Source organism: Miscanthus floridulus, chromosome 8, assembly GCF_019320115.1.
Source record: "Miscanthus floridulus cultivar M001 chromosome 8, ASM1932011v1, whole genome shotgun sequence".
NCBI lineage: Eukaryota > Viridiplantae > Streptophyta > Magnoliopsida > Poales > Poaceae > Miscanthus > Miscanthus floridulus.
The window spans coordinates 6,875,991-6,892,019 of record NC_089587.1 but is presented as its reverse complement, the minus strand read 5'-3'; the positions used below and the strand labels follow the sequence as shown (position 1 = coordinate 6,892,019).

The 16,029-nt window shown below is 48.2% G+C and overlaps 1 protein-coding gene and 1 pseudogene across 1 annotated transcript; both read left to right on the top strand.

Moving 5' to 3' along the window:
• Positions 1-4,387: 4,387 nt before the first annotated feature.
• On the top strand, positions 4,388-6,768 carry LOC136471018 (BOI-related E3 ubiquitin-protein ligase 1-like; annotated as a pseudogene).
• Positions 6,769-9,219: 2,451 nt separating this feature from the next.
• On the top strand, positions 9,220-13,641 carry LOC136471017 (probable polygalacturonase At1g80170). The gene is made up of 4 exons (XM_066468750.1): positions 9,220-9,857; positions 11,727-11,858; positions 12,301-12,471; positions 12,611-13,641. The coding sequence occupies exons 1-4, from the start codon at positions 9,531-9,533 to the stop codon at positions 13,475-13,477; spliced, it is 1,497 nt and encodes a 498-aa protein (XP_066324847.1). The 5' UTR covers positions 9,220-9,530; the 3' UTR covers positions 13,478-13,641.
• The last annotated feature ends 2,388 nt before the right edge of the window (positions 13,642-16,029 follow it).

The window sequence follows — 16,029 nt, the reverse complement described above, 5'->3', positions numbered from 1 at the left end:
TTCAAAATTTCAGCCGGATCGGATAAAATCTAATCTTGTACCATTCTCTTTTTGTTTTTTTTGGAAATTTGAGCACCATAAAATCCAATTTTTTTTAAATTTTCTTCGTCCGAAATTTGGGAAGTGAATTTTCCAAATCCATGAAACTTTAACCGTGGCCGGTAAAAACATGTACACCAAATTTTAGAACCCTGGTGGTTACCAGCGTCTCCTCCTACATGTCTCGTCAAAGAAACGAGCTTTACAAATCATATAGCCTACCTATTGCTGGCTTCCTGCTGATGATAACCAACAAGTCCGATGTCACACCGTTGCCAATAGCCATTAGGTACCGTTTCAAAAAAAAAAAAAAACCATTAGGTACGGTGTAAGCTAATTTATATATTTTTCTTTTTATTGGGGTTTGAACAGTAATAAACCTTGAGAGCTTTGTTTGGATTGGAGGAATTTCATAGGAATTTCAAAGGAATCCAATTTCTATGTTTTGTTTACATCACATAGGTGTTTGGAATGGAGGAATGAAGTTTTCCTTCCCTATGGAAAGGCTTGCTTTCCTTCATGAAGGGGCATTTGGAACAAAGGATTTTTGAAGGAAAATTGTAGCAATCTAAAAATAAAGGAAAGGAACTAAACTGGACTATCAATTCCTTTCCTCTATTTTACTGTAGCTGGATGCACATTTCACATGAAATAAAACATCTAGGGCTCCTTAGGAACGTAGGATTGGAGAAACGCATGAATAGGAGAAACGCAGGGATAGGATAAGATTGCAGGTAAAAAACAGAGGATAGGAATAGAAATGATTGTTTGGAACATAGGAAAGGAAGAACATATGCTTGTAATAGTAATCTAATTTCTTAGTTATCTGGTCACCGGCATTATATCTTTTTTATTCTTGCTACCGACTGTTGCCCGTCTTTGGTACGAGTAACAAGGAGAGTTGCCTCGGTCTTTGCACAAAAAAGAGGTCCGATTGGATGTTAAGTTTCCTCCGTTTTCATGGCGTTGGCACAGTATTCCTATGGATTTCATCTGCTTCATTCCCGTGAACCAAAGGCATCAACAGTGCCCATTCCAAAGGAATCCTTAATCCTATGAAATTCCTATGCTTCACCCGTGAACCAAAGGGGGAATACTTAATCCTTAATCCCTTGGTTTCCCTTCCTTTGCGTATGTCGGATGCAGTCCTCGTGAAGAAGACAGGGAAAAAAGGAGGGTACCGCAGATTGTCAGGGTGTCAGTGACCCACATTCCAGCTACGGCAAGTGAACTTACATGCTGCTATTGTTTTTTTTTTTTTGCCCTTTGCTCCCACCAAAGATTCCTATAGCTCTAATTACTATGGTCCAAACACCACCTTGTGTATGTTTCCTGCGTTTTTTCTATCCTCTGTTTTGTCATCTCATCTCCATCCTATTCATGTGTTTTTTTCCTTTTCCTATTTTTTCAATATCTCCGTTCCAAACAAGCACTACTATAGAAATCTTAATGGTGATGGGCAAAAAGGGTTAATGGAGGCGGGCATTGCAACCGCCTCCAATCAAAGGTCACGATTAATCGCGACTTTACGGAATCGGTTCAAATGCCCGCCTCGGTTAATCAAATTAAGAAAACAAAAAAAAGAAAAGAGCCCGACGCCTAGACCTAACCGGACCTAGGATCTAGGGCCACCGCCGTGGGAGCAGGCTTCCGCCCCGCATGCTGCCACAGCCAGGGTTGCTCGATCCATCATCGGATCCGCCACTCCTCCCTCTGCCATCACCGGAGGTGGACGGGGCAGATCCACCGCGCCTCGATACGCCACCACCGTGACCCGATCTGCTCCAGCCGCGTCTCGATCCGCCGCCACCACGACCTGATCCGTCCCCGCCAAGACTGGATTCGTCGCCGTCGCGGCCCGATTTGCACCAGCCGTGACCGGATCCGCCACCGAGGGGCCGCGCGCGACCCGATCCATGCTCGGTGGCGGGGAAGAAGGGGGAGGGGCACCGGATCCGCCGGTTGTGGAGGTGCTCTGGCTCACCGATGGTGGGGGAAGGCTAGATCCGCGCTCGGTGGTGCTAGATCCACCGGCGCCGCCGGGATAGGGAGGTGCTCCGCCGAGAGGAGAAGAGGATGGGGCGCCGTAGGGATGGGGAGGGGGCGCCGTCGGGAGGAGAAGAGGAGGGGGCGCCGTCGGCAAGGGTGGGGTGAGGGGTGGTGCGGGATGGGGAGGGGAGGGAGGGAGCGCGCGTGAGAGCCCGCGCGCCCTATGAGAGACGAGAGAGCGAGTTGGGATGATTTCGCCCCCAAACCCTAACTCAGCTATATATATATACCCTGGTAACGAGCCTTCTGGGCTTCTTTGGGCCTAGGCCTTTTTAGGAGGTGGGCCTTATAGTGTGCCCGCCTCCGAAAATCGATTTATGGAGGCGGGCACCTTAAGACGACCGCCTCCAAAAAAATGTTATTTTTAAGGCGGTTGTCTTAAGACACCCGCCTCCGTAAATAAAAAAATGCCCGCCTCCGTTAATCGCAAGCATTAACTGTGGCGGGTGGATTTTGTGACCGCCTCCATTAATAAAAGAGCACCGTCTTGCAAAATCATTTGTGCAGTAGTGATGCCCGAAATGGCGGAAATAAAACATCCACTCCAAGCTGTTGAGAATTTTTCCTACATGTGAATGGAGAGATGAGCAAGCCCTTGTGCACTAGAATAGAGGAATAAACACATTCTTATGTCACTGTGTTCCAAACACCCATTTCTATGAAATTCTTGTGTTTTTTCAATCCTTTGTTTTCTACCTACACTCGTTTCCTATTCCTGTGTTTTTTTTCCAATGTTTTTCATTCCTCCGTTCCAAACAGGGCCCATGGTGTTGTGTGGGTAAGTTTGAAGAATCTGGATTTTTCTGCCTTTTTCATTACAACAAAAAAACAAAAGGAGCTAATGGGAGGCCGGTGTACATTATCCAGCACACCAACTAGGACGACAAGCATTACAAACTGGGCCTTTCTTCATTGCCCAGCCCAGCCCAAGTACCGCCAGAAACAGAAGTTCGTTTACGGGTGGGCCCAGTGACGTGGCTTGGTGGCGTGCGTGGCAAACCGGTGGAGCCTCTCCTCCTACTCTCCTCCTTCCTATCCCCACCTCCTTGTTCTCCTCTCCTCTCCATGAACTTTTAAATCACGCACACAAGCGACGCCGGAAAGTAATTAAGCTCTTATTTAGTTTTTCCCCCGTAAAGTTTAGTCTCTATTTTATAAGATGCTTAGACACATGGAGTATCCAATATAGACTAAAAAAATAACTAATTACACAGATTATGATTAATTTACGAGAGGAATTTTCTAAGCCTAATTAGTACATGATTTGACAATATGGTGCTAAGTAAAGGTACATGTGCTAATCGGCCTGTTCGCTGGTCGGTCTCTAGGCTGATAAGTCCGACTGGTGCTGGTTTATTGTGAGAGAAAAACACTGTTGGCTGACTGATAAGCCCTGACTAAAATTAACAAACGAACAGGCTAAATAACAGATTAATTAGACTTAATAAATTCGTCTCGTAGAATACTACGAACTTCTATAATTTATTTTATTATTACTGTCAAACAATTAGCTCAACGTGACTCGAAATTAGTGTTATCCTAAACACTAAATAGTAAATAGCCGGTCACCTACCGTTTAACCTATTATTCGGGCAAAATGAGTATTTAAACGGAAAAACGGCCGTTTAAATAATCAAAACAATCGATTAAATAAAAACGATGCAGCACAGTGTAGCGTTTAAACGATACGTAAACAGGTTAAACGGAGGCGAACGGTGCTCGAAATGTGACACCCGACCCGTAAATCTTACTCACTGCATTTAAACAATGCCTACGAACGAGAAACCGGCAATAAATCGCGGAATTCCAACCCCCACCCCCACCCCCCACCCACCCACACACACACACACCGCGGACTCCCCAATCCGCCGGCGGCGGCGCAGTTCCGGTGCGTTTCCCCTTCAGGGGCCCAATCTCCACATCTCCTCGCCCCCCACCACCAAATCGCATTGCGGATTTTCGGTTGCTGGATTTTTTCCCCCTCCCTGATTTTTTTCTGCGCGTTCTTCGATCAGGGGCGCGCGCGATCGGATCGGCGCGGGCTCGGCTTCCCCTTGAGCGGTGCGGATTCGTGCCCGATCGGAGAGCAGCGGCGGCGGCGGCGCCTCGGGGTGTGATCTGCTGCGGCCGGCTTCTTCCTCCTGGTACGGGGAGGCAGATATCTCTCTCTCTCTCTCGAGCGAATCGAATCGCCGTGCTCGCTCCTCTCGTGGACTCGGGATTGAATTCACGGTAGATGTCTTCGATGTACCCATTTCATCATAGCTTCTGTTCGCTTGGCAGGGAGGGGAGGAGTGGAATGGACGGGGAAGCGTTCCGGGTGGGTGGCGCCCACTTGGCGGCCGCCTACCCTTCCGGCGCCGCCACTGGAGGATCCGAACCAGAGCCAGAACCAAGGCCAGTTCCTGTTCAGCGCCAAGTCCGCGCCGCTGCAGCTGTTCGGAAGCACCGCAGGTGAGACGGATAACCTACCTGCTTATTACTTGTTGCTGCGTTATTTTTCCTGGCTCGGAACCGTTTACTAGCAGATTTGTATCTTCAGATGTAGCCAATATTTCTGCGTTAGTTCTGTGTTCCTTAATAGTTTGTGCTCGATTTTGGACCATTGAGATTTGCAGCCACAATGTTCCATCCCACCTGCTTACCATTTGGTCTGAACATGTCAGTAACATCTAATTCTGTCTGTAATGCCAGTAAAATTTTATCTCACAGGAGCGTTCAAAGTCACTTTGTTAATTTTGACAATGAAAACACCCAATTCGCTAGTAGTCATAACATTATCCTGGCCCTACCTTGCTTTTCCATAAACCTACATATTGGCATCCATATTTTCAGTGAAACTGGTTAATTGAACTATGCCTTCTTGCCATACCACTGAATTTTTTCTGATCGACATTTGTGTTATTATCAATGCAGTTCCCGCGGTTGGTCCTGCTGGTTATTGTAATTACACTGGAAACACCCACCTTCCTGTTATGAGCCAAGCAAGGACTACAAACATTGACGCAGGGACTGAGAAGCTGCTGAAGCTTCAGATGTCCTTGAACGACTATCATCAACAGAATGCTGATCGGTTAGCACGGGTTGGCAATCCTAGTGCTGTATCAACTGGTCTGAGGCTGTCTTATGAGGATGATGAGCACAATTCATCGATCACATCTGGCAGTGCTAGCATGACCTCGTTGCCTACCACAATGTCCTCTGTTGATGATCTGATGGCTGAACTGGACAAAGAAAACAGAGAGATTAGCTATTACTTAAGACTTCAGGTAAATATTCAGCGCAGCTTCATTCATCGATCAAATCCTGGATATTGTGTTTTATGGGACAACAAGGATGAAATGAACAAATAAATAATTATTTATGAATTTCTTGTTTGGTTATTCCATCATGGAAACAGTGGTAGACCTTTATATAGTTTTATATTAATATTAATATTTGAATGGTTTAGTTATCTAAATATGCTGTGTCAGAACATTGTCAGATACATTGGCTTGCTGTAGTGCATTGATTCTCCTCCTGCTTTCAGTTTCTATGCAGAACATATGAATCAGTTATGCATACCATGTTATAACGAGAATATATGAGATAGTGCGCTTGGTGTCCAAGTGTTTTGATCTTGTATGTTACATGGGTCTAACTGTTTGATTTGAAGTAACACACCTTTATATAGTTTAATATTTAATATTAACATTTAAATGGTTTGAGTTATCTAAATATGCTGTGTTAGAACATTGCAAGATACATTTGCTTGCTGTAGCCTGTAGTGCATTGATTCTCCTGCTTTCAAGTTCTATGCAGAACATTCAAATCAGTTATGCATACCATGTTATCACGATAATATATGAGCTTGGTTCTCTATTTTACGAGTCTACCACTAGGGTGATTTCTTCTTATAACCCCTTTCCACTTCATGGCTCTTATTATTCCCCACAGGCAGAGCAAATCGGCAAGCAGATGAAGGAGGTGAACCAGCGGCGGATGATTTCTTTCCTGGCGAACCTCGAACGAGCGGTGGGGAAGAAGCTGCGGGAGAAGGAACTGGAGGCGGAGGCAATGAACAGGAAGAGCAAGGAGCTGAACGAGCAGATCAGGCAAGTCGCCATGGAGGTGCAGTCGTGGCAGTCGGCTGCCATGTACAACCAGTCGGTCGCCAACAGCCTGAAGACCAGGCTGATGCAGGTGGTGGCGCAGAGCACCAACCTCACCCGAGAAGGCACCGGCGACAGCGAGGAGGTCGACAACGCGGCCTCCAGCCAGAAACCGTGACGCCGGAGGAGCCGCCACCCCTGAGGGCTTCTTCCAGTCCGGCCTCCTGGGCGGCCGTGGCGGCAGGGGCAGGGGCACGACGACGACGGCTACCGTCGGGCTGGGGGCCTGCCGGTGGTGCGGCGGGAAGGAGGCGTCGGTGCTGGTGATGCCGTGCCGCCACCTCTGCCTGTGCATCGACTGCGAGAGGGTCTCCGACGTGTGCCCCGTCTGCCGGTTCCCCAAGAGCTGGCAGCATGGAGATCAACATGTCGTGACAAAGACCTATGTAAGGACACTCGATCGAAATTGGCAGGCAGAGTATACACAGTAACTAGTAGATGGTAAGCGTGTTCAACAGGGTGTACATGTCAGCATGTTTTCCCTTGGCTGAGTTCTGGACCTCAGTTGTCCAGGTGTAAGGTCACAACCCCCCCCCCCCCCCCCCCCCCCCCCCCCCCCCCCCCCCCGCTTGAGGTTTTATCAGAAGGTAAAGGAGATCAGGTTTGCGTCTTTGCAATTCATGTGCATTCTACAGCGCATCCTCATCCTATTGGATCCTTGCGTTTTTTGCCGGTAATATAAACATGTGCTAGGAACTGCACAAATGGCTTATGCTGAAACGTTGTGAGAGGAAAAACTGTCCGTTCGCTAAAAAGGTATGACTGAAGTAACATTTTTGGTAGGCCTTGCTAGCATGTCTGAAATGGAAGCTGCTATAGCAATGGACAACGATGCCGCGCTTCTTTTGGTACTCTTTTTTATTTGTATCCACTTTTTTCCGGTTTCCGAAAAAGAAGAGTGGAAGGTGACTGCGTACCAAACAGTCAGCATTGCAGCAGGAAAAATGTGCGCGTCACGAGCAAGCCCAGCACCACTGCACCAGCGCACAAGCAACGTGCTCTCGCAAGTCAACAATGTGTCGACGTGATGCTTTTTTTTTTTCTCGAACACGTAGGAGAGCGCCGTATCATTGTATTAATAGAAGAATATTGACATGATGCTCAACATAGATACAAGGTGGCTGGCAGAATCATCCCCATCAGGACAGGGGACTGCAACTAAAACTAAAGGACGCTCCAAGAGAGGGAATGAAGCAAGGGAAGCGGAATCTAAGTCGAGAACTGCTGGGCTGCCTGTCCCGAATAAAGAATATTTTTTTACAAAACAAATAAGAAGAAAAATGATTCTTACTTCGACATAAGAAGAATCAACATAAGAAAAAAAAACAAGCCCTTTTTTCTTGTGCTCAATAGAGAATTAAGACCCACAATTCCTTCTAAAAGGACTTGTTCCTTTTAGATCAGTCCAAATGCTCCAGCGTTGGTTGGTGGTCTCATTGTGCCACATCAGATGGGAGCAGTGGCGGAGCCACGCCCTTCTGGTTGGGGTCAACTGATCCCGACGGTTTTCAAAAAATTATTAGAAAGTCATTATTACTAAGTGTGTTTCTATGGTGCAGATCATAGATGGTAAGGTAGATGTTGTGCTGGCTTCACCCCTGCATAGGAGATGCCGTGGAGGGGAGAGACGAAAAGTTAGTAGCCTGCGAAATGACATTCGTTCTCGCAGAGTCACCGAGAGCCTCAGGAGAGAGAACATTAGCTTGTGAGAGGGAGAGAAAAATGATTGTTGGCTTGTTGCACTTTTGTCTGAGCGTGGACAGAAACCGTGGTCCATTAAGCACATGGGTGCATGCGCTGTGAGCTTGGAAGTTTGGATGTTGTATTAAATTTGCTTATGGTTAATGATACCACTATAGTCTATAGTTATATGCTTGCATTGGTCATACTCTTATTATTCTCGTCTTTGCCTTAGATTCTCTTCTCTTGCATGAGATAGAAACAAGGAGCTCTAGAAATCGAGGCTTTTTTTTCTAACTTGACGGTAAGATCGAAATCCTAGGGTGTACAAATTCATTTATAGAATTGAATATTTTCGAACTGTTTCTTTTTCACAATAAAATACTTTTGGCAACATAACAGATGCCACCGTTCCTCTAACTCTTCACAAACTTTTTTTTTAATAGAAGGCAGGAGCTCTGATGTTCAATTAAGTAAGAGAAAATAGAGGTTTATGTACAAGTGGCACTCATGGTGCCATACCCCTGGTGTCCTAGGACCCAAAAAAGAACTCTTCACAGTCTTCTGCATCTCCGTTTGCTTAAATGAAAATGGGGTTGCCTGCCTCGTGTATATAAGAAAAAGTCGCAATGTCACCGATGCGTATGGTTGCCGTATGCCGGTGGTGGCCAGCCGGATCTGGGACTCTGAATCCATCCATTGCAGCCAAGGACGCACTTGGAGCCGGCCGCGGCAATGGCAATGGAGCCACATGGTGGACGCGCAATCATGGTCCGCGCAAGCCGCATGGCGTTCCCGCGACCGGCGCGGCCACCAGGTGATCCTTTCGCGAAAGAGCCATCAGCATTGTCCTAAACTCCTAATGAAACGATATACATCCTGAATATGCCACGAGGATACTGGAGTAAGTACTTATATAAGACTCTTTTTTTTATGACAGCGCCAAACCTAGCCGGATTCCTCTGCCACGCACATGCCTTTACGTCTTAGAATGTTTGTATGTAGCGCATATGCATAGCATGCTCTGAACACCATGACAAAGTTGACGTTGTTCCTCTGCTTCGGTGTTGGCCTTATCTAACTACTATTAGCATTGCCTTGCAAGAAATAGTTATGTATGTACTCCTACCTGCAAATACGTCTCGGCCGGCACAAATGGACACCACAAAATGATGGGAAATGAGTGCCAAGGGAAAGGAAAGGAAAGGGGCCAGCTAGCCCCCTGCAGCTGCAGCTTCCTTTGGTTTGGTTTTTCTTTTTTCAGAGGATGAGTAAAGCATAAACCACACCTCCCTCTGGCGCACGCTCATTTTTTATCATTCACTTGCACTTCAAGTCCTCCGACCACCCCTTCTTCCTCCTCCTCCCCCACTCGATCCATCTCCACCTCGCACGGTACACACCTCTTCATCTCCCTCTGCTCTCTCTGTGCTGCCAGCTCGAGCCTGTACTGGAGCGAGTTGGTATAAGTCACTGCACGCTTGCAAGCCAAGGCATACATACATACATACGCGTCGTGTCGTGTGCATGCACCCACTCGCACTCGTCGCCTGCCCGCCGCCGTGCCATTAGACACCTCCCGTACACGAGTGCAGGGCTAAGGTAGGACGCATGCGTCGTGCAATGGGTGCGGCGACGAGGTGCGCGCTGCTCTTGGCGCTGGTGCTCGTGGCCGCGGCACCGAGGATGGCCGTGGGCGACGGCGACGGTGGTGGTGGCGGTGAGGCGAGGGAGGAGCAGGTCCTGAGGCTATGGTCGTCGTCGTCGGCTAGGGACGGAGAAGCCGAGGACGAAGGTCGCTTCTTGAAGTCGGAGTGGGAGGACGACGAGGAGGAGGAGGACCGCGTCATGGCGGTGCAGGGGAAGGGGGCGTGCAGGAACGTGGTGAACGTCGACAGCTTCGGCGCGGCGGGCGATGGAGACGGCGACGACACCCAGGTGCGTACGTGCCGATCGACCGGCCATCTCTGCGTCTCACAGCGCGTGTGCGGAGACACTAGCTGTTGCATTTTTGCATCACGCGTGCATAAGCTAGGTCGGTTTGTGGTGACACTCCACAGTAAAACACGCTTTTTCAGATGCGTTTCGAGCAGGTTTTACGTTTACCTCCATCCTTTTTTACTCACTCCACAATAGTAAAATACCAGCATCTGTGTACTATGTTATTAGAGAAGAACACAGGCCGGTTAGTCATCAGCTTAATGTAGGATTAAAATAACACCGGATAGGACCCATGAGATCATCAGATAGAGATACACTCCTAGGCTGTAACTGTCCGGCCTCCCAGGATTGGCATTGCCTAGCGACGATCTAGCTATGTTTGCTTGCAAGTCTGAATTTCTTCTTGGGATGATCATGAGCACTGGCTAGCAGGACAGGTCCAAAAGTAGTGTTCCATTTCCTTGAGGTGTATTGCAATCATGTGGCCTGGACAGGTGCATAGGAGGAGTGTGTCTGGTGTACGGTGCTTGCAATGTGTGTGCATCCACGATACTAGATGTACATGTCACCTCACCTGTAACTGAAAGCTGAGTCGTCCAAGGTTGAACCAGCACGCAACTCTGGCCTTGTTTAGATTGCTAAGTTTTTTCACTCTCTCTCTATCACATCAAATCTTTGGACACATGCATGGAGTATTAAATGTAGATAAAAAAAATAACTAATTACACAGTTTGATTATAAATTACGAGACGAATCTTTTGAGCCTAGTTAAGCCATGATTGGACAATAATTATCAAATATAAACGAAAGTGCTATAGTGCCAAATACTGATTCCTAACCTCAATCTAAACAAGGCCTCTCTTCTTTTATACTAAGTAACACGCCCACATCTGATCCATATATCTGATAAAAAAAAAGGTTACTTGATCTGTCTGAATAACGATGTTACAACTTATTTTGCTCAAAAAAATCGATTTTACAACTTACAAATCTCCTCTTGTATATTGAGTCAAGTAAGAAGCTTTGACGCTAGATCAGTTGCTTTCAGGGAGAGCAACATGCCAGCAGTGACAATGGCATGAAAAGAGTAGGAATGAACTTCTTCCCGAATGATATTCCTTGCAAACAAATCTCCAATTATACATACACACTGACCAGTGGCGCATGCATAAATGAAAGGAAATAAATGAGACGTGAGATATATCTATCACCAGCTCCACCAGTCGCTTTGCTTGGAAATTCAATTAGACGACATAGGATTACACATGCCCTTTCCGGTTCCAAATTGTAAGTATGCTCTTCTAGATACATAGCTTTTACTGCGCATAATGTATATTGAGGTAGGAGTAGTACAAAAAAATGTCGCTAGCCGTGACAGCGGCATGAGGTAGGAGGATCCAGACGTTGCGATTCCAGGACGCCACACTTTCCGTGTGATGATGATGATGATGATGGGGTTGGTAGCCAAGAACAAGAACGGAAGGAGATCTGATGGCGACGCCTTGCAGTCCTGCAGCAGCAGCAGAGTGCAGATGCTCCCTCGGCGGTTGCTTACCTTCGTCATCCACCCACAGCCAGCACTCACCCATCCATCCTACTCATACGTCGCCATGTCAGCGTGCAGATCTCGCCGAGACATACCGTACTTGCGTGCGTCAAGAAACGGGATGCGATCCGCCGCACGCCCGAGCTCGAATCGAAAAGATCGTCACCTGCATTTATCTGCTCTTCGTTTTAATTTTTTTCTGAACAATCTTTTTCGTCCATGAACGGGTTGACTGAATGTGGTTGGCCCGTGCCGGCGCCGATGACGCCGCGCCGCCGGCAATGGCTGCGACTGCTTCATTGGTTGCCATCACTCATCAGGCGTTCGCGAGCGCGTGGAAGACGGCGTGCTCGCTGGACAACGCGGTATTCCTGGTGCCCGCCGGCCGCCGCTACAAGGTCGGCGCCATCCAGTTCGTGGGTCCCTGCAAGGACAACAGGATGATCATCCAGGTGATTGCTGTTGCTTCAGCCCAATTCAATTTTAGTTCCTCCTAAAAAAAAATTTACACCATATCCCATCGAATGTTTGAAGACATACATAAAACATTAAATATAAACTAAAAAAATAGCTAATTGTACAAATTACGACTACTTTGCGAGACGAATCTTTTAAACCTAATGAGTCCATGATATGGCAATAAAGTGCTACAGTACCACATGTGCTAATAACAGGATTAATTAGGCTTAACAAATTCGTCTCGCGGTTTACTGATGGATTCTATAATTTGTTTTTTTTATTAATATCTGAACATCCCATACGACACCCTCATATAACACCCGACACCCTCATATAATACCTGATGTGGCACCCCCAACTTTACGCCAGAAACTAAACGAGGCCTCGATTCAAGGATCTTTGCATAGCATGCATTGTGATGCGGTGGTGGTGCAGATCCAGGGCACGATCGTGGCGCCCGAGGAGCCGTCGGAGTGGGACCCCCGGAGCCCCCGGCTGTGGCTGCTCTTCTCGGGGCTCGCTGGCGCGCGCATCCAGGGCGGCGGCGTCATCGACGGCTCCGGCTCCAAGTGGTGGGCCAACTCCTGCAAGATCAACAAGTCCAACGTACGTACGTCGCGTGCATTTATTCCACTTCTCTGCTCTGCTCCACTGTTCCTTCGTTCGTTTCCTTCCTTCCCATTGTTTCGCTCCAATGACGGCACGCTGTTCTCGCCGCCGCCGGCGACGCCCACTCCTGCTGCAGCCGTGCAGGGGTGCCCCGACGGCGGTGACGATCGACTCGTGCCGGGGCGTGCGCGTGCGGGGTCTCCGCGTGCAGAACGCGCAGCAGATGCACGTGACGGTGTCCAGGTCCCGCGGCGTGCGCGTGGTCGGGCTCCGCATCGAGGCCCCCGAGGACAGCCCCAACACGGACGGCATCCACGTGGCCGAGTCCACGGCGGTGACCATCCAGAGGTGCCGCATCGGCACCGGCGACGACTGCATCTCCATCGTCAACGGCAGCTTCGGCGTCAAGATGCGGGACATCGACTGCGGCCCGGGCCACGGCATCAGCATCGGCAGCCTGGGCAAGGGCGGCGCGTTCGCGGCGGTGGCGGACGTGGCGCTGGACAGCGCGCGGATCAGCCGCGCGCAGAACGGGGTGCGGATCAAGACGTGGCAGGGCGGCGCCGGGTACGTCCGCGGCGTGCGCTTCGCCAACGTCGCCGTCGATGGCGTCGACCACCCCATCATCATCGACCAGTTCTACTGCGACGCTGCCACCCGCCCCTGCGCCAACCAGACCTCCGCCGTGGCCGTGTCCGACGTGTCGTACCGCAACATCAGCGGCACGTCGCGACGCGCAGAGGCCATCAGGTTCGCGTGCAGCGACGCCGTGCCCTGCACCGGCATCGTGCTCAGCGACATCAACCTGCGCCGCGCTGATGATGATGGCGAGGTGCAGACCGTTTGCAACTGCGCCGTCGGGTTCGACTACGGTCACGTCCAGCCCGCCGCTGACTGCCTCCGCAGCAGCACCTGCGGCGGCGCGCCTGATAAGCACCACCCCGACGACCACGACGAGGAGCAGGGGAAAGACGAGGCCGTCGTCCTGCACACCGAGCTCTGATGCGCATGCAGCTGCACCTGCAACCAATGGCCGTCGTGCTCATCCATCCGAACTTCACTGCTAGTACTCCTGCAAATGCTTGCCGAGATCAACTTGTACTTAGCAAGCCCTTTTGACAGTAAAGTCTGTTAATTAACCGGCAGTAACCATACCGTAATTTTCTTTGTTTAACCGCGTGCTGTACAATTTTTTACACCCGGCCGTCGGTCGGATCTTAAAAAAAAAACTAACCTACGGTGTGCTCTAAAAAAATGCTAATACATCGATAATTAAGGAGTAAACGTCTCCTCTATCGACATTCATCGACATTTTCCTATTCTAAGCCTGTTTGGTTGGCCCGTGGCTTTTAAAAAAACAGTTGTGAACTGTGGTTTTCGGAAAAGTAGCTGTAAGAAAAGCCAAAAGTCCATTTGGTTCAGCACGTGGCTTTTGAAAAAATATTGAGTAGACCCCACATGTCATCCACAGCTCACAGCTCTGGACTCTCTCCCTCTCTCACTGACGAGCAAACCCCGCTCGTCAGCCTCTTTCCTCTTCTTCCCGTGTGTGCACGGGGAGGGGCCTCGTCGGCTGACAAGGCTCGAAACACCGGCGATGGGAGCTCGCGCTCGCAGCGGCGGTGGAAGTCGCGCTCGCAGAGGAGGGAGGGAGCCGACCGGAGAAGATGGGGGTTGCGCTCGCGCTCGCCGGGGAGGGAGGGAGCTCGCCGAGCCCGCGCAGGCGAGGGGGCTCGCCGGGGCCGCACTTGGGCAGCCCGCGCGCCCGCGCTCGCCGTCGCCAGTGCTAAGCAAGCTGCCTCTGGTGCCACGCCCGCCGCTGGAGCCACGTGGAAGACGTCGGAGCTAGGGTCGGATGCGAGGAAGAAGTCACGAATAGGAGGAAAGGGAAGTCGCTGACGGGAAAGAAAACATAAAAACAAACCGGTAGGCAACATAACCTGCGGCACGTGGGTATTTTTTTTTACCCAAAAGCCAGTGAAAGCAGGAGAAGAGGTGCTTTTGAATTTGTACTAAAAAAAAAAAGTTGCTTTTTAGCAAAAGCACTTATAGCTTTTGGGCTCTTTGTTTGGCTTTTAGCTTTTGCAAAAGCAAAAGCAGGTTGGAAACCCCAACCAAATTGACCCTAAGAGCCTACAAGAGTCTTTTTTTAAATTTACTCTCTAAATCGTTATTTGAAGAGTCATTTGAGTTACAATTGCTTTTGGGTTTAGAAAGTCATCCTCGTTTTTCATATTTAGCTAACGAGAAATATGTAATAGAATATATATATATATATATATATATATATATATATATATATATATATATATATATATATATATATATATATATATATATATATATATATATATATATGGAGATCCAATTATAAAGGCTGACTGAGGATATGTTTTTTTAACTAAAATTTCTATTTCTATAAATTAGAAGGATATAAAAAGTATCTGGAAGTTGCTCTAATACTAGACCGCACTTGAACACTAAGAACAAAGCAAAGAATGCACTGGATGAAATGAAGCAATGTACCATGATTGTCCATGTGGGCGGAGCCAGAAATTACGGACAATAAGCGAGGTCAAGTGACAAACTGACAATAATGTGTCCGGTTAGTGATCAATTGGACAATTACCAGATATGATATGTCCCACTGTGACTATGAGCGATGACCAGCAATGCATATTGGTTGCAAGTCAATTCCTTCCCCCCCACCTAATCCTAAACAAAATGTGCCAGTACCTCGTCTGCCTTTGAATTGTATAGTTAACCCTTCTTTTTTATTCGCTCCAAGCATAGGGCGTCAGACTAAAACTAGCTAGTAATCCATTTCGTCACGCCTCACCACCGTGCCCAAGGTCACCGCCTACTCCGGGTGTAGCACCCTACCACCCTTTGTCCCAAATTATATATTTTTTACTTTCTACTACATAATTTTTTATTATGTATGATATATCTAGATGCATAATTAAAGTTGTGAAGCTAAAACAACCAATAAATTTGAACGGAAGGAGGAGTAAATATCGTCACACTGCTGCTTGGATCCTGGTTTCTGAAATTTGCATGACACAAGTATGACGATTCAAATGGGAGAGTATCGAATCCCCTCGTACAGGACTGGGTTATGAGCCTCAGGGCTCTCTCTTTTATTTTATTGGTGTAAGTACAAGTACAACATATACTTCTATTGCCGATTATATTCGTTTGAAAAAACTCCATTACATACAGATCTTAAGGTGTCACGATCCACTTCCGTTGCATGTGACCATGGCAACAACGCGAAGAATGCAATGCATTGGCGATGAACTGGTTGTCCGTATGGGGCTTATGTGCGGAGCCAGGAATTAGGGATAATTTATCGTGTTAGTGATCCAAAATCTGAAATAATTGCTCCAGTATTACGTGTGCACAAATGGAAATTTTTAATCGCGATCCACCCTGCAATTTTATATGTTGCCCGGCCGGAAACACTGGCCTGAGGGCATCACCAACAGTCTCTGCAAATCGCCAGCTGATGCGGAGCCTAAAAATGATTTAAAAGTAAAAAGCCAGATGGTGGTG

Bases quoted from the DNA above. Each gene is read 5' to 3' on its own strand.
- LOC136471017 (XM_066468750.1), top strand. From the start codon at position 9,531: ATGCGTCGTGCAATGGGTGCGGCGACGAGGTGCGCGCTGCTCTTGGCG. The intron at 11,859-12,300 runs GTGATTGCTGTT...GTGGTGGTGCAG, and splicing joins ACAACAGGATGATCATCCAG to ATCCAGGGCACGATCGTGGC. The intron at 12,472-12,610 runs GTACGTACGTCG...CTCCTGCTGCAG, and splicing joins GCAAGATCAACAAGTCCAAC to CCGTGCAGGGGTGCCCCGAC.